This window comes from Saxophila tyrrhenica, assembly GCF_035928015.1.
Source record: "Saxophila tyrrhenica strain CCFEE 5935 chromosome Unknown scaffold_18, whole genome shotgun sequence".
NCBI classification, from domain to species: domain Eukaryota; kingdom Fungi; phylum Ascomycota; class Dothideomycetes; order Mycosphaerellales; family Extremaceae; genus Saxophila; species Saxophila tyrrhenica.
In genome coordinates, this window is record NW_027041750.1 from 267,929 (window position 1) to 291,481 (window position 23,553).

The following is a 23,553-nucleotide window of genomic DNA, read 5'->3' on the forward strand; positions in this document are numbered from 1 at the left end:
ACACTTCACCACCGCGGAGCTGACTGCAGTATGTGGTTTTCAGTGACGCCGGAAAGACGGCCCAAGCTCGACCAGCCAGCAAATGACTTGATTTAAGTACAGCCAATACTGTAGAGCCCGAGCGACTTACCACAGATCTCAGGACCCATGTGGGATCGTGCTGGCCGTCGTGCAACATGTCGTGCATCTAGCGATCTTGGATCCCGAAGATCATATGGGGCCTTGGGCAGCCACATGCTGTATGCTGTACTACGACAACCATGTGCGCACTCGGAGCATGATCCCTGTGGAGCACGAGCGTGTGACGACAGCAGCTTCTCTAGAAGACTTATACCTCCGCTCTATATCACTGTCGCTGCTCGATGCGAAATCGTATCAACGTTGGAGAATATCCTGTTCTCAACTTAGCCAACGCCTCCAAGTCCTCTGCAAGTCCTGTCTTTTCTAAGTCATCATGCCTTCTCCATACCGAATCTCAGCAAATCCGATGCTCAGGCGGCCTCCACGGCACCCCAAGCACCTCAAAAATCCTCCTCTCATCCTTCCCCTCCACCAAGGTCCCCTCGCTCAGCTTCTCCCGGCCCTTGCCTCTTATGACGTCCTTGTAGAGCCCTCGCTGGTTGAGTCGCATACCCTTCGTTCCGGCTAGCAGTCTCATGCTTCGATTGAAGATGTCGTTCCCGGTGAAGTAGATGAGAGCTGCTCCGAGCTCATCAGAAGGCACGAGCAGGAAGTCTATGCGACGCCAGGGAAGCGGTGTGGCATCTGGGGTTGAGGGAGGGAGTTGCGAGGCACCGTGCCATTTGCTCCCGTCGTCTCTGGATGTGATTGCCAACTCTGCCACGAGGAAATTCTGTGCGAGAAGCTTCGGGATTAGTTGACCTAGGATGACTTCGCGGATGCGGCCAGCTCCTGTGTTGGGCCGGGTGATGATGCAGTCGATGTCTCCGGAAGTAGCTGATCCACGCCGGTATGAGCCGCCGACAATGACCTCGAACGCTGGATCAATCTTGTGGAGAGTCTTCTTCACCACGGCACCATGACGCTCGACTTCTGCCCTTGGTATGCGCGTGTTAAAGTCCTCATAGTGCTCGATGCCAATCCATTGGTTAGTCGTCAACTCAGCCTTAGCAAGCACTTCGTCGACGGTCTTGTATCCTGCATCCACCCACTTGCTTGCCTGAGCATACCCTACGCCGTAGATCTGCGTGAACGCCTGCAGTGTCTGATCGCTTGGCTCGGCTTTGGCATTCTCCAGGCGCCGGAGACGGTTGGTGTATGCAATCTCCTCAATCTTGGTCGCAAGTCGCTCACCGATCTGTGGGAGGGCCAACGCCTCTGCTCGTGTCCACACTTTGGCTGGATGGTTCCGCAACGTCCCCATTGCTTTGCGGTAAGCTCTTGTCCGCCACTCGTCACCAATTTTTCCATAGTAGTCTGCCATTTGTTGTAGGATTGCTATCGTGGTGGCGTTGGGATTTTCGGCCTTCCCACTAGTGTGCTTCTGCATGCATTGGAACTTGTCTTGTATGCCGCGATATTTGCTCTTCGGTTTTGTCGGGGTCACAGCGTCCTCATCGTCGGTGTCCGGACCTCCAGAGCTTGCAGGTCGGCTGGAGGCTTCTTCATCCTGGTCGAGTGGGACATGTTGTAACTCTCGGGCTTGCGAAATGGCTGCATCGAGCTCGTCTGTGCTGACGATGTTGCTGGTGGTGGGTTTACTCGTCTGAGCCGCGACAGCTGGAGGTTCTGCTTGGAGGTCACCTCGTGTGCCTTGCTCGTTGGCCGAAGGGGATACTGGAACTGCGTCCGAATGGCCAGAGGCAGATGGCGTCTCTGGTTCACGAGCCGTAACAGACTTCCCAGCACTCTTCAGCTCCAAGGACTTCTCTGAGCTTGCCGATACTGGCCGGGCTTCTACTGCCGTGGGATGTCCTTTGATCCTGAAGCGAGGCTGCTGTGGATCCAGCAATATCTTGTAAGCTATGCACTCTGCAGTATAGTCCTCCGATACCACGGCAATGTGTGAAGGAATGGTTTCGCGCTTCAAGAACTTTAAAAGGAATTTGTACTCCATGCCTTTGTCGACAATGATGCGAGAGACACTCTCATCAAAATCCTTCGCCCAAACTGCGCCAAACTCGGCAGCTTTCGCTATACGGATCTTGCGAGCAGGGTGTTTGTCATTGTTGGGAAAGAAGAAGAAACTCAATCCTTTGAAGATCTGCTGATTCTCTGGGACTTTAGAAGCGTCTTCCTTCCTCTTCCGCTTCGTGCCAGCCATCGACGGAACTGCAGCTTTGGAGGCATTGACAGCCGGTGCATCACCAGAAACACCGGAGAAGGTATGGCGACTAGTCAGCTTCGCATGCGCCTGGGATGCAGTTGGTGGTATGCCGGACAGGCTTCGCTCTCCTGGCCTGCCAGCAGCGCGGTTGCCGTTCGTGCTGTCCGATGTGGAGCGCTGTAGGCCTTGCGCACTTTTCTGGGTCGTAGGCTTTGGGCGGACGGCCCTTGCCATGGCTTCCATGGAGGACTTGCGGCCAGGATCGGGTTCATCATCGTCGCTGTGGGCGAGCGAGTCCAATGTTCGATAGAGTTCGCGCTTCCGCTGTAATGCTTCGTCGTCTTCTTTTCCCATTGCGCATGTGTTGAAGATTTCTCGAGGATATCCAAATTTCCATTAAGGAGACCAATGTGAAGAGCTAGAATGTCAGTTTGTGCAGGCGGTGGACCTTTGAGCAGCCCACGAACGTATATCCTAGCCTCCAAGGCAGCAACTACGATGCCATCTAATCACACCGGTCAGCGGTGTAGTACTGACTGAAGCTAGGGTTGCTGTGGTGTAGGACCAGTGGTGCAAGAAAGGGCACACGAACACGCCTCTTCCGCGTCGAGCCCCACTAGCCCACTTGCTGTTGACTTCACGTCTTCACATGATCGCGACTTTCAATCAGAAATTGCAAAAATGTACGCAGAACAAGGCAACAAACTGGTCACCGACGCCAAACGCATCTCATCTCTTCAGCATCTCCCGCCATACGCGACATCAACCGTCCGAGCAGTGACAAAGGAAGTCCGGGACCTGGACCGCGAAGTTACCAATCTCCTTGCCCCTTACGGCAGCACACAAGGCAGCGATGGCACACAGATCAAAAGCTCCTTCAACCCGGCGGACGATCCGGCTACCGCATGCGCTCTACTGGTGAATCATCTCAGCATGCGGAGGAACAAGCGCTGCCTGCTCGCCTACCACCGCATGAGGACCGGGAAACTGGAGCAGATGTGCTGGAATGGTGTCGATGTAGCCGACTTACAAAACGCCTCTGTTTCTACGTCTTCTGCTGGAGGATCACGACATTCCACTACCGCCAGCAGTTTGAGCGCTGAAGAGGAGCAATATGCTCATCAATACAGCGACCTTCTGGCGGCGTATAAAGGCCAGTGGACTGACATTGATCTGACTGGAAGTCTGGAGCCGCCGAGAGACATCTTCATCGACGTGCGCGTGCTCAAGGATGCTGGAGAGATACAGACGGAGTACGGGTCGATTACGCTCACGAAGAACAGCCAGTTTTATGTTAGGCAAGGGGATGTGGAGCGGTTGATACAGCAAGGCTACTTACAGAAGCTGAGCTGAACGGAGCGAAATGGCCAACGATATGCCTTCAATCTGCTACCCACCCCGAGGACCTCGCCCCTGACCAGAAGCCAAACGCTTCACTTAAGCGCCAACGCCACGAGCTCGAGAAAAGCAAAAATCATCGACCACCATCTCAACATTCGCGCTGCTGTCCAAATGGCTGCCCTTTTCTGCTAGATGATGTCGAAATGTCATGGCGTTTTACCCAGCTCTGCTCTATCTTCTGAAACCCAAGGAAGTCAGCAGTGCTTCCACAAACTCAGGAACGATTCGGTAACATACCGTTCAGGATCAAGCCTCCGCTGTTACCTCATGGAGCTTCCTTCCCGGCTTCCGACTTGCTTCCGGATCGCTTGGACTTTGTTCCCGGCTCAGCATCCGTCTCTGGCACTCCAAGCAAGGATGTCCGCACTGCTGCTTATGCATGGTGGTGGCTTCGCATCTGCCCTCGTTGAGCTTGCTGGGACAGGCGCAGGCGGTGTGCGATGAGGTGTGCTGGCATGTGAAAGTGCACGTTTCGATGACGCACATGGTTGCGGTTGTGGACTGTAGCTTCGAGAGTGGAAGAGGCTGGAAGGTGGTGGAAGGTGTTGCGCAGTGGTTGTGTTCAGTGGTGAAAGGCGTTGTGTAGAGGTTGTGCTCAGTGGTGGAGATGTTTGAACTCAAACATTATAAAACTACTGCTGCGGTTCTATCACAATGAATTCCAATCTCATTGTAGGTATCTGAAACTTGCATTCACCACACTCACCTCTCGCAAGCAAAACAATTGGGAGCGCCGATTCACGTGCTGATACTGTACAAGTTTTCACTCAACCTCACGTGTCGTCACATGTCCCACCACCCGCAGTGTCGCTCAGCGCCCGTAAATGCTCCAGCGCTATGCGACCTCTATCCAGCCAGAGCCCAATCCCATCGTACATTAGCTCGCCGTTGACGTGTCGCACACAAGCAACATCCCGCTCACTCGTCCTCAGTCTCAGCGACCGCAGAACCGTTCGTATGCTCTCCAGCTCCCTCACGACACACCTTCCACATGCTCTTCTCATCCTCAATCCCCTTCACGACCATCTCACAGTCCTTCGGTATCATCTCATGCTTCAGTTCCCAGCCCGCACGCCTCGCCAGCTCCACCACCACATCATCACAATTCCCCAGCAGCTGAATATCAAAGTTCACATGCGTGACCGGCTCTCGTGAGATGTAAATATGCGGAACTTCCTTCGGGAGGAAGTTCGGCATCTCGCTTACCGGCGACACCTTCAGCGACGTCCCGATCACTAACACCAGGTCGACGTTCTTAGCGTCGCGGTCGGTGAAAGTGTCGAAGAAGTGGTTCGGGAGCTGTTCTCCGAAGAAGGTGATGTCTGGTTTCATGACGCCGGGTTGTGGGATGTCGTCGTCCTCATCGTCGTCGTCGTCTGAAGAATCGTAGCGGCGCGCTGCGGGCTTGCGTTTGTTCTGTTTGGGAGCAGCCTGCTCGTTGGCGATCTCGATCTTGCATCGCACGCAGTAGGAGATTTGCTTCGCGCGGATGTCGTCAAAGATTTCTGTGCCAGCGACTTTGTGGCCGCACTTCCGGCAGGTGGCTGTTGCGAAGCTGCCGTGGCACTGGATGAGACGGCTCTTCTCGACACCAGCCAGCTCTTCGAGGTTGTCGATGTTCTGGGTGTAGTTCGTCTGCAGCTTGCCTTTGTCCTGCAGCAGGCGGATGAAACCATGCGTAGGTGAGTATTGCTTGAAGCCAGGCAAGATGTCTGCAGCGAGGCTGTAGAAGAGGCCTGGGTTTGACTCGAATTCGTGGATGTCGAACACCATTTCCGGATCAGTGTACCCTATGGTAAGCAGCTTGTCGTAGAATCCAGTGTCCTTCGAGCGGAAGTCAGGTATGCCCAGTGAGGTCGAAATGCCAGCGCCCGTGATGACCATGATGTTCTTCCTCTCCCGAAGCAATTTGGCAGCGTCATCGATGGTATTGTACTGCAGCAGCTTCTGACGCTTGTAGCATGCTCTCGCGATCGCCTTCGCCAGCAGTCCGAGGTAGAACTCCTCACCCAAAGCCTCCCATAGATGAGGACCCAAGCCGAATGCAGTCCCCAAGATCGGAGCTGGTATCATGCCCCGAACGAGAAATTCGTTGATGAATGCTTCAGGCCCAGTCCTTCTAAGACGGAGCATCAATTTAGCAACGATCTCTGGGTCAAGGCACTCCTCTGTGCCCACGTCAGCAGGTAGTCTCTCTCAACAAGGTGAATATTCGCGGCCACTTGCCACCTTGATAAGGCTTTGCCTCCGCAACGTCGAGGATACCCTCCACCATTCCCTTTTCAAGACCTACACTATCATCGTCGTCCTCGTCCTCGGAGTCGTCTTCTATTCTACGTCCAGGTTTCGACACGGTCAAGATGTCAGTGTCATCAGACTTCCCCGTGTGCGCTTTGGCATCGCACTTTGGTGGCGCTGATCCCACAATACCACTTCCACCATTAGAACGATTCGCGTCTCTGTCGATAGCTGAATGCCTTCGTTTGCGGTTCTCGAGTGGCGTAAACCCCTTCGGCGACAATGGTGCAGGCAACACCATAGCGACTTCTTCTCGTTTGCTCAATATCGCATATGGTGCAAAGGTTATACACGTGGAAGTGCTCAAGCTGCTAAGAAGTCCACTGATTGTTGATCGGAAAGAAGTGGTAGGAATCGGATCAAATGTTATGAATTTATAAGATTTCGGACCAGGATTGAGTTTGGCGGGGGATCGCAAAGGGCAGGACCCTGCATTCACTCGTTTGAAGACGTCGAGACACCTCAGATTCATGGAACAAGACATAGTCATGGGGCTTTGATTCGATAGCGTGGTAGGTTCATTTTGAAGCATACCAATTTGGCCTGTAAGCTAAGAGCTATAGTTGACTTGTCCATGTGACGACAGCCCCCTCGAAGACATGATATGCTACTGGCTGTTTCAAAGGGTGAGATTCTGTTTCCACCGAAGACGTGCCCTGGAGTTCACTTACAGTGCTGTTCCAGTAGTCGAACTTCCACAACCGGAACGTGCTGTGCTGCCACCTCAATCATTACGGTGGAGCGCACGTCTCGGCCTTGGTGTCGACGGTGCAGCTCTGTGCATCGGATTGGTATCCACAAAGCCTTTCCCAGCATTATTCGGAGACCGCTGCTGCCTCATCCATTCTTCTTCACCTTCTTGTTAGGCAGCGCAGGCACCTTGAACCCTCCAGCGTCAACCTTCCCAGGAGCAGCACCAGCAGGACTTCCACCGCCACCACCACCCACATTCGTGAATGTGCCTTTACTGAACCACCTGTCCTCCTCAGCAGCCCTCTTCCTCCCCATTTCAGCCCTGACCTTCGGATCTACAAGCTCCAGACCCTGCACAGGCGTGAAAGCGATCGTACTCGCGGTGCCACCAGTATTACCCACATTCGTCTTCAAACCTGAACCCACACCGGACGCTCTTAGACCAGCACCCTTCAGCGACGACGAAGTGCCCAAAGCACCACCACCAAACCCTCGCAGAGAGGTAGCAGTGCCGCCAGCAGGCGTCGCGCCACCCCAGCCAGGATTCTTCTTGGAGAGCTTCGCGCGAGTGCGGTTGTCGATTTGTTGCGAGCGGATGCGGCCATCTTCCTTCTGGCCGATCATGCCCATGCCCTTTGTTGAGTCGCCGAAGCCGATTTCTTCCTCTTCCTTGCCGAAAGCCATCCGGTTCTGGGCCTTGCGGAGGTCGGTCATGGCGGTCGCTTCCTTCGCCTTTCGTGCTCGGCGACCACCTCGCTTGCGTGCAGGCTTGTCGTCTGGCGCTGGGAGAGCGCGGACACCTTTGTTAGGCGGTGCTTCAGAGAGCTTGCCGATCCGCTTCTCGACCTGGTCGTAGAAGGCCAGGCCTTGCTCGCCCGCCGGAGCTTCGTGTGCCTGGTCTACTCGTGCGGCGAGGACAATCTTGGCGGACAGGATGCGCATCGCTTGAACCTTGAGATCCTGCGCCACGTCCCGAATGATCTCGTTGTTGAAGAGGAAACCTTGATGACGAATACCAGTGTTTGTCGCAAGACCAACCGTGGCATTGCTCTTCTTGCTTCCTAGCGGTGCGAGGTTGCATGCGGGAGTCTTGGCCAAGCCAGTAATTCCACCAGTATAGTTCAGCAGCTGGGCAGCAGTGAGGGAACCGATGAGGGTTGTGAGGTTAGGAGCGAACATGGACATGCGGGATTGGACATATTCAGTCAGCATGGTCTTCGCGCGATCCAGCTTGACCGTCATTTCACACGCCCGCCTGATGGACGCCAGGTCCTCCTCTGAAAGAGGCTCGCCACTTGTTCGTGTCGCTTCCAGAGTGACGACCATCAACGAAGGGCGATCCAGAATTTGTCTGAGTGACTGCTCAAGAATGTTGTCTTTGCTTTCACTGAGTGCTTCGATCTTCTCCATCGGGCCATTTCCAATGATCGCCACCGTCTTCGCATACTCCAGCGGGTTCTGAATCAGCGTCTCCAGCTCCGGAAATCGCACCGAGTAGTGGTCTCGGATGAACTTGTGGACAAGTATGATCTCGCCATCAATACTGGTAGACAGCGTATTCGACTGCGTCAAAAGCTTGTACTCCGGGTTATCCTCGATACTGCCGATATTCTTCGTCTGCTTTTCCGGCGGCAAGTTCTTGTAATACTCGATTTTCTGCACGACGACCGATAAGTCAGGAGGGCTGTTCACACGAGATGTAAATGCTGTGACGACGAGTGCAACCGCATCTTGGGGGTTGGGGATGGCTTACCTCCATGACTGGCTCCAGCTGCTTCATCAAGCCTGCTACGTTGCGCACGTCGCTGACGGTCTTGAGCTCCATCTTCTCCACTCTCGCCTTAGTCTCCTCCTCGTCCTCTTCAGCCTCCATCTTAACATTCGTAGGCGCCCCATCTTCTAAGTCTCCATCCTCCGATTCCTCGTCGTTGTTCGCTTCGAGCTCCATTCCCTCGGTGCTCTGCTTAGCAGTTGCTGTTCCATTCGCACCCTGATCTGCATCGCCATACTCTGCATCGGCGTAGAACCCTTCATTTTGTTGCTCCTCTTCGTTCTCAGATCCGTCGTCTTCGAAGTCGTTCAGAAGCTCGTCGGCGATAGTCGTCATTTTGTTGGCGGATGCGCCGCGGCGGGCGAGTGTTTTGTTGTTCGACTACCCCTGCGTTGGGGTGGGAGATCCGTTCCACTAAAGGGAGAATACGCGACGACAGGTGGTGTGGCCAGAAAGTGAAATGTAAAGTCGATATCGCAAAGCTCGAGGCAACTTCCAGCTTTGAAAGGTAAGTCGCGAGTCATGTAGCCGATAGTCAGCACAGTCACGTGATAACATACGATGCCAACGACCTGAGCTGTGGTATGAAATGCGACAGAGACTGGAGGGTAGGAGAGGAGGCTGACAAGGCATAACTCATATTATCATCAACTATGTGCCGGTGCTGGCCTATCCGTTGCTTCGTCTGCCTAAAAGCATACCACTTACAGATCGTAATTCTTCTCTTCGAGCCAACCCATGCTTTCTCTGAGATGCCCTCATTCGAAAGTCTCTCATTTCAATCCATGCCCTCATGACCAATAGTGCCTGATTCCTTGTCCTGAGCTCCCGGAAGGCACTTCGAAGCCGCTCCGCCACTAGCCGTCCCAACATACCAAGCCCAGACCGTACACCATCCCACAAGAACTCCACTCACAGATCCTCCAACGCCTCGGAAAACTTGCTCAAGAAACACCGTTAACAGTCACCACAGGCGCCTGAGAGTTCTCCTTCTGCGCGCCGGCGGTAGCTTGTGGAGTCTGCGGTTTCGGCTGCGATGGTGCTTCCGTTGACGTCGGTTGGGTCGTGGCTGGCTTTGCGACGTCTTCGCTCGCTTCCTGAGCATCCGCGGGCTTTGGTGTGTTCTCCTTCTTCAGCTGACTCTCCGGCTTAGGCGTCTCCTCTCTCTTCGGAATACTGCCCAACTCCGCTCCTTGCCCCGACTGACCCCTCTTCCTGCCGCCGAAATGATGCCATGCGGAACTTTTACTTGTACCGTCGTGACTGCTGGGCCTCTCAGAATGTGAATCCGAATCCATGATCCGGCTCAACATCCCTCGCTTCTTCTGCGGCGCCGGCTTCGGCTCATCCAGAGCGACCTCCTCCAGATCTCCTTCTTCCTCCTTCTGGGTGCGGGGTACCTGCAGAGGTCTGTGAAAGCTACTCGAGCTCCTCGGCGCCGGTTGCTGGAACGTCCTCGAGTCAAGTGAAGCCCGTGGACGTTGCTCTGTGGGTTGTATGACAGGCGAGCGCGCGGAGATGTCGAAGGAGCGGCGGTAGGAGTCGAAGGATTCGCGGGAGATGTTGAAGGGTTCGTTTTCATTAAAGACGCTGCGGTGGGCGCTGCTGAGAGTCGTGGTGCTGCGGGAGGAAGAAGTCGTCCAGAATGACTTGCGCTCTGGCGGTGAAGGAGGGACGAAGACGCCGCTGTCGTTGATCTCTGTGTGGTCCTAAGTGAGCAAAAGGGCCGCGGGCAGTTGGGGTAAATGAGACGAACCACTTAGTTTATATTCCGTCGGCTGCCCTTCCTTCTCTTTGATATCGACTGGTTTCGTCGCAGCACCGTTGACAGGCCTCTCTGCTCCTCCCGTCGTCGGCCGCGCATTCTCATCTTGTTTGCGAAACGGGTTCCGCATGATGTTGATCGGCATCTTGGCCTTCGCGCCTCGATCAATCCAACTCGATGCTCCCGGATATCGTTGTCGTCTGAAGCAATACCCCGCAGTGAATGCTATACCATACAACACCCTTGATCTGTCGTCCAACCAATGTCGCCGATGTAGAAGTGTGAGCTAAGAAGTGGTAACGCAATGTTGAATGGAAGTTATGAACGGGATAAATGGGCCACTGGGCAACCACTTCCGAGCAAGACGGGGATTCGGGTTGCGGGAGCGTCGATGACGAGACCCCAAGCAAGAAGGTGCGGCGCCAACAGCGATTGGACTTGGAGTAAGATCCGCCCTTCGCCGGAAATTCCAACAGCATCAGTCAGGAAAGACTCGCCGTCTTACTCATGCACTCTTGTAACCAACTGGTTGGAGGCTGCTGAAGTGCAGATGGCAACGTGCGTAACGTGGGCGGCATGCTTATCCGCTTTCGCTTGCGCTTGGGTCGGTATCGCATCAGACACGTGACTTGCACATGTGAAGATGGCTGTAACGATTCGCTAGGTCTGGATGTTAAGATGTCTTGCACTTGTCGCTTTCGTTGCCATTGTGCGACGTGGGAGCTCTGTCCATAGCATTGCTATATACAGTATACGTTCGATCAGAACTGATACTTGAACTCAGGCACCCTGTCCGTCCACACCTCCCCTGGCTGCAGATTCCACCCCTGCCCCCTCAGCTCCTCCTTCTGCTTCTCCCTCCGCTTATACATGGTCCGCAGCACCCAGAAGCCGCACCATCCGAACGCCAGACTGCCCAACGACCACGCCTGGCCGAGGGTATACTTCGGCGCAGCGTCCGTCTGATAGATCTGCCCTGAGATGATACCACCTAAATTGGTGAAAGTGAGCAAGATTCCCATACTCGCTGCTCGCTTCCCATCCGGAGCGCGGTTCATTCCGAGCCAGGAGATGTTGGTGCCAGTGCAGAGGTAGCAGGCGGTGGAGATGAGGAACGTGGCGAAGTACCGTACGCCGGACGGGACGTCTTCGATGCGAAGAAGGATGGCGTAGCCTGCCATTCCGATGGGGGCGCAAATGATGACGGACCAGAAGCGAGCGTTGTATCTGTCCGCTAGGATTGCGCCGACGAAGTAGACGATCGCACCCCACAGGCACACTGGCACTACCAGGTATTGCGCCTGCAGCGTCGAAAAGTTGAAACTGAACTTCAGGATGATAGGCAGGAAGGTGCCAAAGCCATATAAGATGGTGACCATGGCGACTTGAGTTGGGGCGTGGACCCAGGTGGTGGGGTCCTTCGCTGCGAGCTTAATGTCTGCCATGGTGTAATGGCCGTTGCCGCCAGAGTAGGCTTCCATCTCTTCTTCGCGCACTTTCATGATGGCTTTGTCGGATGGGGTGAGGAAGTATGCTGTTCTCCAGTTTGCGGGGACGAGGAATATGGTCATGAATGCCCAGATAATTGTGATGAGGCCTTCGATGATGTAGAGCCTGGAAAAGTGCCATTAGCGAGGTGTCAATATGGGACAGAAGATCTAACATACCATCTCCAACCAGGATATCCACCAACGCCGTCCATATACAAGATTCCCAGTGCAATTAACCCGCCAACTGCCCCGGAGAGCGCTGAGCCGACTGTAGTGATAATTAGTATCATAAGCAGCAAGAGAGAGCATTGGTAGGCTACTGACTGAACAAGAATGAGATCCTGAAGCCCAGCTCCTCTCGCTTGTACCAGTTCGCAAGGAACTGCAAAGATTAGCGTGATTTTGCAAGTTTTGGACCTGGGTATACTCACCAAAGTCATCGCAGGGAACAAACATCCTTCAAAGAGTCCCAACAACAGCCGCAACGCGTACAACGAACCTGGTCCTTGGATGAAACCAGTGCACATACACATGAGACCCCAGCCGAAGGTGATGGCGGGTATGACGCGGTTGAACTGCAAACGCTTCACGTAGAAAGACGCGGGAAACTGCGTGATGTCAGCATGAGAATGTATGCGTAGACAGGAAGAAGACACTCGCCTCCGCGAGAATGTATGTGATGTAGAAGATCGACACGGCTATCTGTAGTCTCGTCAGTATTTCGTTGAACTGAAAAACGTCCAATGGGTACCTACGTTCAGGTCTGATCCTTGAAGGTTGATATCCTCAATCATGCCTTGAGTTGCTGCAAAACCGATGTTGCTACTCTAGTCAGTGCAGTTCGCAAACCCAACGGTATCGCTGCTCTCACCCTCGATCAAGATACGAGATCAGCATCAGGAGGAACATCACTGGTGCGATAAAAATGTCCAACTTCCTAACAACCTTTCGTTCTTGTTTCTTGTATTCCAAGACATCCTGAGGTGGCTGCTCATTGCCAGCAGCGACTTCGCGATACTCATCGTTGCCGACCTTCTCCTTCTCGAGAGAAGAGGCCTCTCGGTCCGGGCTCGGGCTTGCCATGGTTGAGAGGTTGGATGAGACGGAAAATGCTCAAGTTGACGAAAGAATGAGAGACGGCATGAGATGATAAGTAAGACTTCTCTACCCTCGGGAATCTCCAGCTTGGTATCGTGACGCCGGCAGTTCAGAACCGCGAGAACGTGGCCAAGTGACGATCTCCGCATCCTCGCGAGCCTCGTGGCGTGCACGAGTAATGTCCCGCCTTGTCGGTCTTGCCATGGTGGGACGAAAGCGTGGGGACACCCATATCGTGGGTCTTGTTTGTGGGTGAGGATGACGTGAAGAGTTGGCACTTCCCGTGCGTTTGGTGAGAGGATTCGTGAGGAAGTTGGAGACCTCCAATATCTCCACGCTTCGTCGGGGTCTCCTCGGCTGCAGTCTTGACTCGGTGAGGAGTGTTCTTATTTTCTCGTCTTCCTCATTGATCCGCTACTCCCGGACGAGGACTTCATGATTCTTCATTGCTTTTCCGTTGGATAACTTGTATCAGTACAAGTACACAGTCTGCAGATACTCATGTCTTCAACGTGATGTTGAGAGAAAGGGCTCGAAATGTGGGCTCGCAAATTAGGTTGGAGAAGCAGAGGCGACTGGAGTCAACCGCATTTATTGGTCGTGGTCCAACCAAACCCCCCTCCCTTCATCTCATCATCCGGATACTCGGAGCATGCATCTGGCGGCTGGACAGCTCATCATGCAACAAGATGTCACAAGCAAATCTTCCACGCGTCAAGCTTTGAGATAAGGCCCATTACAAGCATCTGATGGTGTCAGATGAGGCGTCGGCATTGTGAAACCTATTCCTTATGCGCGGTCCTTGCAATAGCATCCTGCATGTTCAACCAGGTAAGGCCATGCTCTTCGAGTGCGCTTCCGTGTTTCCGTTGTCACTCCACTCCGTCTTTTTCTTCTGAACCCGATCATGAAGACACAAGGACACTCTCCCTCGCAAATCCAACATGAGCCTCTCCCCCAACATATCAGCAGCAGGAAGGTTTATAGGCCATCGCCGCGGCCGTAGCTCTGCTGTTGACATCCAGATTAACGGCTTGGACGAGCCGCAGGAGAAGACCAGTGAGGGTTTACAGCCTCTTCTCGAGCACGAAAAATATGACCGGCTACCAGAGCGTCGACCACGAAATAACGCTTTTCTGGCCGCGCTGTGGGCTGCATCTCTTATTTTCACCTGTCTCATAACATGGTTACTCACCAGGCTTTACTACGACCGGGCGAGTGAAGGGTTTGCAGCAGGCTTTCCCACAGAACTCCGTAAGTCCATTACGAGCAACGCGATTCCAGCGTCTCCAGCGACGGACACTCACATTCAAATTAGGAGCGGCTCGATCAGCCATCTCGACATCCATTCAACAATTCACCGGCTCCCTCGACTTCAACGGCCATCACGGCTTCGTGCCCCCTGATTCCCCCAGCCTAGCATACATGGGCTCCGGCCCCTCCATCGACGCCGCCTGGGACACCCTCACCGCTGACCGCTACTTCCTCCTCACCGACGACGAAGCGCGAGAAGCCTACGGCGCCGACCCAGCCCAGTACTGGAACGTCCACCACGGCGGCTACGTAGCGGGCCTGGACGTGCTGCATTCGCTGCACTGCGTGAATCATCTACGAATGTCGCTGTATCCGGACGTGTATCCGCAGGATCCCGTTGATGGGGTGATGCAGTAGGTCCCCTTAGAACTCCCAGGCCAAAAATCCAGCCTTCTGCATCGCTGGTCTCAAGCGGACGTAGGCTAATGGTGGTCTAGCAAAGCACACTGTATCGACCACATGCGCCAACTCCTAATGTGCAACGCCGACCTCACGCCGGTGCCAACGCAGTATTTCGAGGGGCTGCAGCGGAACTACATCAACTCCTCGCGGCCGCATACTTGTCGGGATTTCGGGAAAGTGAGGCGTTGGGCGACGGAGAGGTTTAATGGTAGTACGGCTGTTCAGCCCAGAAATCGTGATGGTAGGTGTAGCAGTGAGAGATCACTGACGAGGACAAGACTGATGATGTTGATAGGTACGCCTAGGCATGACTTCTACGCTCCATGGTCACCTTGATAGGCTGGTAAACTGCTGTGCGCTTATACTGTACACTGTCTTCCGGTCTTCCGTACTGTACATCAAAGCCACCTCTTATATCTATCTACAAGTCAAAGCCCATCAGACATCGAAAGCACAAACTCCCCAAGCTCCTCGCTTCCCGCTCAAATATCCAACAATCATCTTCGCGTACGTAGAGCAACATCATCTCCACCCATCACGGCATATCCAAATACGTAGTCCTCCGCCTCCCCCGCATCAGCCCAAAAAAACCCCCCTTCTTCTTCTTCTCCCCCTTCTCCTTCCCATTCATCCTCCCAACATTCGGCGCCGGCGCGCTCTCCGGATCTCCCCCCTCCCCCTCGCTGGGCCCGGAATTCTTAAAGAAATCCGCGAGTTCCTGCGTATTGCTCGTCGCGGCGATATCCTTCGCCCCTCCACGAGGCATAGCCTTGACACCTGAGCCGGCGGGGCGGGCGGAGGAGGCGGACTGCGCCGTTGGAGAAGCGTAGCCGGACCTTGAAACTGCTCTTCCAGCACCGGCGCGTGCGGAGGAGACGGATCCTTGTGTTGGGCTCGCGTACCCCGACCGCGGAACCGCACCAGCACCAGCACCAGCACCCGCGCGTGCGCTGGACGCTTGCTGCCCCCCGTTCCCACCGCTCGAAGCGTACCGCCTCAACGCCTCTCTCGCCTGTGTGCTCTTCGGGTCAAGAAGCGGTTGCGGCGCAGTGGTCTGCGGCGGTTCGTTGCTGTTGAGGAAATCCAACAGACTCTCTTCCCCTCCCCCTCCCGCCCCGCCGCCTGCGCGGCTGGATCCGGGGGCAGGGCCGAACCAGTCGTCCTCGTCGTCGTTGTCGAGGAAGTCCATGGAGTAGGGGTCTTTGTTGCGCACGCGCTTGCGGACGGGCGCGTTTTCTTCCGCGACGTGGCTGGTGGTGGTGGGGTTGCTGAGCGGTGGTTGGCGGTTCCTCACAGGTTGGACGGCTGGGGCTGGGGCTCGGTTGCTGGCGCCGTGGAGTAGAGCAGACCTCGAGTTCTCCGACGTCCGTTGCGAGGAGCGGACGAAAGGGCTCTGTACGCTCGGCGCGCTCGCGCTAGCAGCAGCTTTGCCATTGCCGTTACCGAATTGCTCAACCCCATTCCCATTCCGATCAGCAAGGTCATGGAACTGATCCGAGTCCATCGTCGTCCTGAAAGGCGCTACCGAGCGGGAAATACGATGTTGACCCTCCTCCTCAGGTCCAGAGCGGATGAAATCGATAAGATCCGAGGAGCCATATGTAGTCGCTTTAGCTGGCCGCGGCTGTTTAGGTTGTTTAGGCTGCTTGGGCTGCCTAGGCTGTGTTGCCATGGGAGGTAGTGCGGTCATGGGAGGGACGGGCGGAACATCAGGCGCGTCAACGGATTTGAGGGTGTTGCTTCTCGACCTCTCGCCATTCGGCGACGACGAGCGCGAAGCTGATGCGCCGTGGATGTGCGCTGAACGGAGGGAATGCAATGACGTTTGCGAAGCATTGGACAAGAGAGGGTAAACAGGCTTCTCCTTCTGCGGTCCCGTCGAGCGAATGAAATCCGCGAAGTCGCGGGTGGTCTCTGTCTGTACTCGCGGCTCGCGAGCCATGAGCCCGCTCTTGCGGTGCGCGCTAGTGTTGCGCGGTGAAGGCTTGCTGACTGAGCGACGCTTTGACAGCGTGGACTCGTTCTCTGCCGCGCCGGCTGTGGTGTGGGCGGACGTCGCTTGTTTCGCCGTTTGGCTTCTTCCCACACGGCTGTCGGAGTTGGTTAAGATGGAAGTCGCGTCCATTTCGACGGGTGCTTGCCGCGGTTTGGGGAGTGGAGCTGGTGCATTTGGAGTCTGCGTCTTGTTAGCTTCATACTCATATCACATGCACGAACAAAATGCACTCACCGAATCATCCCGAACATTATCCGGCGTCAACGTATACTTCACCGTATCCGCCCCCTGCAAGAACATATCAAAGTCCTCCGGCCCCCTTATCGACGCACTCGTCATCGCATGCAAACTCTCCGGATCGCCAACGAGTCGTGGAGACTTGTTCGACGCCTTGGGAGACCTCGCCTCCCCTCCCTTGGGAGCCGCCATCTTCTGACCCGTCCCCTTCAAGCTACGTGGTCGTTGAGGATCACTCGCGTCCTTGTCAACGTCCGCACTCATCGATTGTCGATGCAGCGGCTTCTCGACCGTTGGAGACTGCTGCGCGCCATCTGCCAGGCTTGCACGGTTGGAGTACTTGGTCGGTGATCTTTGCAGAGTGGCTGGCGACTGATCGGGCTGCGAAGTCAGATCGTAGAACTGCCGTTGTGAAGCCATCGAGCCCGGCCGCTTGACCGTCGGACTCTCTGGCGCAGCGGGTGGCGCTCCGTTCACGATTCCGGTAGGCTTGGGCGACTCCCTTGCTTCGGTATGCTCTTCGCTCATGCGAGGGGGTACGGGAGAGGATACGTCTGACGTTCGCGCAACGCCAATGGCGTCTTCTGGTCCTTCGTGCTCCGAGACTTCTTCGTCACTTGCTCTGGATGCTGGCCGCAAGTAGGACGTCTCCTCATTTCTCGGTGACTCCTGGCCGGATGCTGGACCCGAGGAGCCGTTGACGAACATCATGGCTTTGATGTCGATGAGGCTCTTTCGTCTGTCAAGTTCTTCAATCTCCTGGTCGGAGAAGGAGCGTTGCGATGGATGCTTCTCTACATCTCTTAGTGGGTGCTGCTCTTCTGCTAGAGCGCTCCCCGGCGCTGTGACGTCCTCCGGTATGGCTAGACCTTGCGATGTACTATCTCCAGGCAATGGTTTCCGCGGAATCGACCGCTGCGGTGCTTCTCTCTGGCCATTTGCTTCCCGATCACTGGAGGAGGCAGCACCTGCAACCCCCGCAGCAGCAGCAGCAGCAGCAGTGGTGATAGCAGCACCACCGACCATCCAGGGAAAGGCTTCATTTCCTCCCTTCCGGTCCGCTTCCTGGCTCTGAGATTGCGCATCGTCATCTGCAACAGCCTGCTCTGCAAGAGGTGCTTCGGTCGCAGTAGCAGCCTCGACAGGCTTTTGATCTCGCTCCGGCATGGGCGTCCGAGACGGCGTTGGCAAGGAGGACGATCTCTGCCTAGAGACCGCTGGCATATCAGTCGCGGTAGGCGAGCTGGTGAAGGAATCCACCGGCTTTGGTTGATGGAGCAGCGGTTCCATGAGACTGGACCTCTGTCTCGGCACTTCCGACCTGCTGGCCTCATCATCCGCAACCGCTCCATCCGGTTCCCTAGCAAGTCCTGGCACCTCAATCTCATCCACGTCCCTCTTCTCCTCGCCCATCGGCAACGCCACCAGCCTCCCGAGCAGCTCATCGGGATACTGCCCCTCCGTCCCCTCAACCCCATCCACCAAACCCGGCACCAAAATCTCATCCACATCCCTCCCCACATCCCCCATCGGCAGCGGAATATTCGCCGCAAGCACCCACTCCGGAAACTCCATCTCCCCTCCCCCATCCCTGGTCTGCGGTCTTGACTCTCCGACCACTGACCCTTCATTCGCAGTCCCGAAACTGCTGCGTCGATGGCTCAGAGCGCTGACCATGTTCTCTCGACTCCAGGTCGCCGGGGAGCGATACGTCGGTGTCGCGTTGCCGGCGTTGTTGTTGTTGCGCAGGGCCTTGCGCCACGTGCGCCAGAGACGGCCGAGCGTGGCGTTGAGGGCGACTTTTTCGACATCATACTCTTCGACGGTCAGGACGGAGGATCTGTCTGCTGGAGCAAAGCCGGAGATGCGTTGCGTGCGGCTCTGGCGGCGTGCGCGGGTATATGAAGCTTGGCCTGCGACTTGCAGCGTCTGCTCTGCGACAAACTCTAGGATCGAGGTGAGGAAGATCGCTGCAGCCCACGACACCAGACCGCTGGACTGAGAGAACCGGCGCTCATTGCCGTGAAACAACTCTTCTTCATTGACATAGCGCTGCTCATCTTCATCCTCCATCTCGCCGAGGCGCATGTACACCATCACCCTTAACCGCGTACGCTTCCACACGAGCTCCAGATCCCAACGCCTGCTGTCTTCGGCAGTTTTGTGCTTCTTGTCCTCGTCATCGTCGTCTCCACCAGCGAGGAGTTCGGCTAGCTCTTCCTCGGCGCTGGTGATGGCTTCGCGGGCTAGGCGGTGCTTCAGCACTTCGGTCACGGCAGGGCGCAGGGCGGACAAGCTCGTGGATCGGGCGGTGGAGAGGAAGCTGTAGAGCAGCTGGTCGAGAAAGGCGTTGACGAGGCCCAATGCGCCGTCGGTGAAGCGCACGTCGTCTTTGTTTAGTTTGTCCTCGTCGTCGTCGCTGGATGTGCTCCTCTTAACGGACAAGCTCTCGCTGACCACCTGCGACGCACCGAACGACGCAACATACTGCGCTTTTGGGTTGACGTTCGCCGGATTACTCGGAAAGTACGCTGTCAATCCGGACACGGTGCTGAAGCGATCGCTCTCAAAGCTCGTTCTCCTCGACATCGTGGGCGAAACAGGTGTCGTCGGATCTCGCTGCTGCTCATCACCACTTTTGCGCCTCAGCTCTTGTAGACTGGAAGTGGTGAGTTTGGCGGGCGAGCGCCATGGTTGAGGATTGGGCGACGAGGATGAGGCCGGCGGAGGATGGCGAAGTGGATGGGCATCGTCATGGATGTACTGGGTCGTCTCGGCCATGGTCCGCAGTCAATCAGCGGCTTCCCTGGCGGCCTGCAGTAGTCGCTGAGAATAGCGACAAGGATGTCTGCATTAATTCATAGACTCTGTTGGGCAGGATGCGATGACTGTCTAGGGATGGTATGTAGTTGTTCCTTCAAGTCATGGTAGTATGTATGCGGTTCCTGTTCGTCAGTAGGGACTATCAACGGTGCGAGTAATGATACGCTTCCACTGCCTAGTTCTATCCTTTTCGGCGCAGTCAGCTCGGACCAGGGCCATTGACGGTCTCTCACATCACGCACACACGCAAACGACTGCTCCGTCGCTGAATCGTGAAACATGCGGAGATTGCGAAAGTAACGTGATCCCGGCACTTCTCCTACTGACCGTTGACCTGGCCATCGACCTACAAACTCTCCTTGGTGCATAGAGCAAGAAATAGTCGTGCAAACTCACTCCACGAGGATGCTCGTTTCGGGAGTGACAGCAGAGTCGATCCAGCTGCATCCGGCTCCCCATCCCGCTGGACTGGTTGACTTCGGCATGGCGCAACTGCACGATTTCTCTCTAGACCTTCCGGCTGCCGACGCCGGACAACCACGGGAATCCCTTCCATCTCACCACCTGCTGGGGCACATGTATTCGCAGAGCAAGCACACCAAGTACCTCATAGGATACAAACGACAATACCATCCTTGAAGACCGATGTCTTCCCTCGAAAACTCTCCTGTTCCTAGCAATCCCCCTTTTCTTTCCCGAGACGCAGCTAGCAATCGCCGAGCGCTGCTTGACTCGCCCTCCTGTAGCTTGACGCCTCGTGGTCGTACCTGTCCATACTGTCGGCGAGGCACGACTCCGGTCGCAGCCGTGTGCTTCAAAGATCGGATGTTTTGTGTCCGTACGGAAGATAGAAGTGGAAGAGCACCATCGCTACCACGTGAAAGTCGCGACGCGCTAAGATAAGCGAAACGCGGGGCGCGTATTCGGGTTGGGAAGTCACGAGTGATTGATTGAAGACCTCACATAGACTACAGACTTGTAAAACCATCTCAAATGGCTCCTCTTGTACCATACAGCTCGACTCCACCAACGAGCTCATTCCCGCAAGCCAAGCAGAGAGATGTCCAATATCGCAAAGCACGACCACTGCCAACAACACTGCTCGATTCCTGCACCATCTGGTTCGAAGAACTGCTGTTATCGCAAGCATTCGCTCTCCTCACCAGCGCACTCACATCTGGCACTGGAACCGAAGTAGAAGCCTTCATACCGCCGCCTCAACATCTGGCGCTTGCGGCGACTCTGGTTGTGCATTCGAATCTCACGACAAGGACGACATCTGAGGACAAACATGCCGCGGCCGACGAAGCGTTGCGGTATCTACGGCATGCCAACAGTCTGCTCGGTCCACAGGAAGCTGGACTTGACAAGGCGTTCAAGTTCAGTGAGGGATCAACTCCGACCCGCGGCAAGCGATCCAGAGCAAGGGTGTCTGATATAGGTGACGAGCTTGACGACCAACCTGGCCTATTGAACTTCTCATACACAGAGAAGGAATCCTTATGGTCCAGCGCAGAAGACTTCTGGGGTGTTGTGGGCTGGGCCTTCAACTGCTCAGTAGCCCATGCCCACCGATGGGCAAGATGGAAGCTATGGCTGGAACTCATGATTGATGTCTTACAAGACGACTTCGAGAACAGGTTGCGAGAGGCTGAAAAAGTCTGGGCTGCGACGCAGAGTACCGCCGCCATTGAAGAAACGCTCAGAGACAGCATGCTGGCACAGTATCTACGCCCACTCGGTGAAGGCCGCAACAACAAGCGCCGACTAATGCGCGCTATCCTCGCCGACGGCCGGCAGAAGAGCCTCGCGGAGTTTGGCGAGGTATGGAAGAACGAGACCAAACCCCCCAAGCAGAAGAAAGACAACCGAACGGCGAAGCGTCGCAGACTCGATCTCGAAAACGGCGAATACGGCGACTACTTCGACGACTCCGAAGACGAAAGCTTCACCAGCTCCGTCCGGCGCTCACGATCCGGCACCGCGCCCGCAACCGCCCAACAGAACCGCGCAGCTTCCGGAGACGACAGCGAAGCCGAAGACGTCCTGAGCACCGCAAGCAAAGCAACCACCTCGTTCACCACCACCACCCTCGGCGCCCCCTCCTCCCTCCACCTCCGCCAACGCCTCCTCTCCCTCCTCACCATGTTCTCCACCAAAAACCCCTCCGCCTTCCTCGACACCGAAGACCTCTTCGACCTGTTCACCGAGTTCCTGCGCCCGTTACCCCTACCCATCTTCCAAACCTTCGTGCTCCCCGCGAAACCCTGGCTTGGGCCTAATAGCCACGCTTCGCTGTGCCAGATGCTGTTACGGCCTTTGCTAAGCACGACAGCGCCGGCGTATAATAAAAATGCGTTGACGCAGTCCGAGTTCGAAGCTTACTACGCCCCTTACGCGGCGAATAGTTCGGGGGTGGGGGATAATGCGAAAGTTGGACTGTTGGTGGAGGGGTTGCTTAGGTTGCTGTGGGGGTCGGGGTCGCTGGAGGTTTCGCCGGCTTTAAAGGAGGCGGTGGAGGAGGGAATTGCTGCGAGGAGGGAGAAGGCGGTTTGGGATGGGCGGAAGAAGGTGGGGGGGAAAGTGAAGGCGGATGCGGAGGCGGTAAGGGTGTTGGCGTGTTCTGCTGACCGGATGCTCGCGGTCCTGGACATGGCGAGATGAAGGTCTGTATGGTATTGTACAAGTTCTACACGCAGAGGGTTGAGGTCTACCAACTATACCACTGCTGCTTCGTCTGAATCGGCCGATCGGGCAGATGCACCCACACCTTCTCCATCCGCTGCCTCCTCCGTTTCGCCTCTCGCTCCTCGTACTCCCGCACTCGCGTGCTCTCCTCCTTCAACAAAAGACTAATACTCGTCCACGGCGTGCGCATGACAAACACCCTCCCCCTCGCACGGTAATCGGGTAGTTGTCCGTACGGCCCCCGACCGACCCACGCTTGGTCGATGTAGATGTCGCTCCGGTTCTCAATAGTATGCCTCTTGCCGTCCTTCAACTGGATCTCGACCGGCTCATCGCGCTTCTTCGTCTGCGCCGCCGTCTCCGTCGCGCCAGCAACTTCCTCCCCACTCGCATTCAACGTCTCCGCTTCCTGCGCCACTTCCACCCCACCCAACCCCATCCCCCGCATCACCACCGCCTCGTCCCGCGCAAACTCCAACTGCCGCAGCACCTCCGCCGCGACTTTCTTCCGACTAAACCGCATCTGCGCGATGGCGTCGTCAATCCTCTTCCCCTGAATCTGTCTCGCCAGCGCACCCAACTTCTTCACCGACGTCTTGAAATTCTCGCTCTTGACCAAATGCTCCCGCTCCGTCTTCTTCACAAACTCCTGCTTGCTCAGCCGTCCCCCCTTCCGCACCATCTGGATCACCTTCTTCCGCTCGAACCGCTCCCGCGCGTTGGGGTTCGGGTCGGTGACGCGCAGCATATTCTGCGCGTTGCGGCCGGCCATGCCGTGTTTCATCTCCTTCGCTCCGCCGCTGGCGTCGCGGGCGGAGATGGCGGCGGCTTGTTGGGCGGCGCGGCGGTCGTCTTCGAAGATGGAGGTTGCGGGGAGGTCGCCGAGGGTGTCTTCTTGTCGTGGGGGGGCGGGGGTGGAGGGGGCGGAAGGGTTGTTGCGGAGATATTCGGCGAGGAAGGGGTTGGGGCGGGAAGAGGGAGGGGGTTGGGTGTCATTGTCGGCGAGGCGGTGGGGGTGGGAGGTGAAGGCGCGGGTTTGGGTGCGGATGGGGAGGGAGGTGAGGAGGCCTATGGCGGGTTAGATGTCTTGTTTTTTGTATTGCCAATGGACATGGAGGTACCTCGAGGCGCCATGCGCCGTGATGGAGCTGATATGCTCATCTGGATGGCGCTGGTGTTGCTGTAGGCATTGGCTGGTATAGATGGATTGGTGATGTCTTGAGGTGTAGTTCTACAAGCGCACGGTGCCGGCAAAACCCCCGAGATCCCGAGAAGTTCAAATGTGAAGCG

At 56.0% G+C, this 23,553-nt stretch overlaps 10 protein-coding genes across 10 annotated transcripts; 3 read left to right on the forward strand and 7 right to left on the reverse strand.

Annotated features, from left to right (window-relative positions):
* Positions 1–475: 475 nt before the first annotated feature.
* Positions 476–2,641, reverse strand: LTR77_009518 (uncharacterized protein; the record flags this gene model as incomplete). Its single annotated transcript, XM_064806745.1, has 1 exon — positions 476–2,641. The coding sequence occupies one exon, from the start codon at positions 2,639–2,641 to the stop codon at positions 476–478; it is 2,166 nt and encodes a 721-aa protein (XP_064655050.1).
* A 144-nt stretch (positions 2,642–2,785) lies between these two features.
* On the forward strand, positions 2,786–3,640 carry PSF1 (DNA replication protein psf1; the record flags this gene model as incomplete). The annotated part of the gene is made up of 2 exons (XM_064806746.1): positions 2,786–2,804; positions 2,850–3,640. The coding sequence occupies 2 exons, from the start codon at positions 2,786–2,788 to the stop codon at positions 3,638–3,640; spliced, it is 810 nt and encodes a 269-aa protein (XP_064655051.1).
* A 966-nt stretch (positions 3,641–4,606) lies between these two features.
* Positions 4,607–6,227, reverse strand: SIR2 (NAD-dependent histone deacetylase sir2; the record flags this gene model as incomplete). Its single annotated transcript, XM_064806747.1, has 2 exons — positions 4,607–5,856; positions 5,918–6,227. The coding sequence occupies 2 exons, from the start codon at positions 6,225–6,227 to the stop codon at positions 4,607–4,609; spliced, it is 1,560 nt and encodes a 519-aa protein (XP_064655052.1).
* Positions 6,228–6,823: 596 nt separating this feature from the next.
* PRP31 (U4/U6-U5 snRNP complex subunit prp31) lies at positions 6,824–8,786 on the reverse strand (the record flags this gene model as incomplete). Its single annotated transcript, XM_064806748.1, has 2 exons — positions 6,824–8,335; positions 8,433–8,786. 2 exons carry the CDS (start codon positions 8,784–8,786, stop codon positions 6,824–6,826), a joined length of 1,866 nt encoding a protein of 621 aa, XP_064655053.1.
* Positions 8,787–9,394: 608 nt separating this feature from the next.
* LTR77_009522 (uncharacterized protein) lies at positions 9,395–10,360 on the reverse strand (the record flags this gene model as incomplete). The annotated part of the gene is made up of 2 exons (XM_064806749.1): positions 9,395–10,149; positions 10,207–10,360. 2 exons carry the CDS (start codon positions 10,358–10,360, stop codon positions 9,395–9,397), a joined length of 909 nt encoding a protein of 302 aa, XP_064655054.1.
* Positions 10,361–10,976: 616 nt separating this feature from the next.
* Positions 10,977–12,788, reverse strand: LTR77_009523 (uncharacterized protein; the record flags this gene model as incomplete). Its single annotated transcript, XM_064806750.1, has 7 exons — positions 10,977–11,829; positions 11,883–11,973; positions 12,030–12,087; positions 12,137–12,313; positions 12,360–12,407; positions 12,461–12,527; positions 12,577–12,788. 7 exons carry the CDS (start codon positions 12,786–12,788, stop codon positions 10,977–10,979), a joined length of 1,506 nt encoding a protein of 501 aa, XP_064655055.1.
* A 959-nt stretch (positions 12,789–13,747) lies between these two features.
* Positions 13,748–14,474, forward strand: LTR77_009524 (uncharacterized protein; the record flags this gene model as incomplete). Its single annotated transcript, XM_064806751.1, has 2 exons — positions 13,748–14,057; positions 14,122–14,474. 2 exons carry the CDS (start codon positions 13,748–13,750, stop codon positions 14,472–14,474), a joined length of 663 nt encoding a protein of 220 aa, XP_064655056.1.
* Positions 14,475–15,054: 580 nt separating this feature from the next.
* LTR77_009525 (uncharacterized protein) lies at positions 15,055–19,533 on the reverse strand (the record flags this gene model as incomplete). The annotated part of the gene is made up of 2 exons (XM_064806752.1): positions 15,055–16,695; positions 16,750–19,533. 2 exons carry the CDS (start codon positions 19,531–19,533, stop codon positions 15,055–15,057), a joined length of 4,425 nt encoding a protein of 1,474 aa, XP_064655057.1.
* A 1,035-nt stretch (positions 19,534–20,568) lies between these two features.
* On the forward strand, positions 20,569–22,239 carry LTR77_009526 (uncharacterized protein; the record flags this gene model as incomplete). Its single annotated transcript, XM_064806753.1, has 1 exon — positions 20,569–22,239. The coding sequence occupies one exon, from the start codon at positions 20,569–20,571 to the stop codon at positions 22,237–22,239; it is 1,671 nt and encodes a 556-aa protein (XP_064655058.1).
* Positions 22,240–22,285: 46 nt separating this feature from the next.
* Positions 22,286–23,424, reverse strand: mrpl22 (39S ribosomal protein L22, mitochondrial; the record flags this gene model as incomplete). The annotated part of the gene is made up of 2 exons (XM_064806754.1): positions 22,286–23,331; positions 23,385–23,424. The coding sequence occupies 2 exons, from the start codon at positions 23,422–23,424 to the stop codon at positions 22,286–22,288; spliced, it is 1,086 nt and encodes a 361-aa protein (XP_064655059.1).
* Between the last annotated feature and the right edge of the window lie 129 nt (positions 23,425–23,553).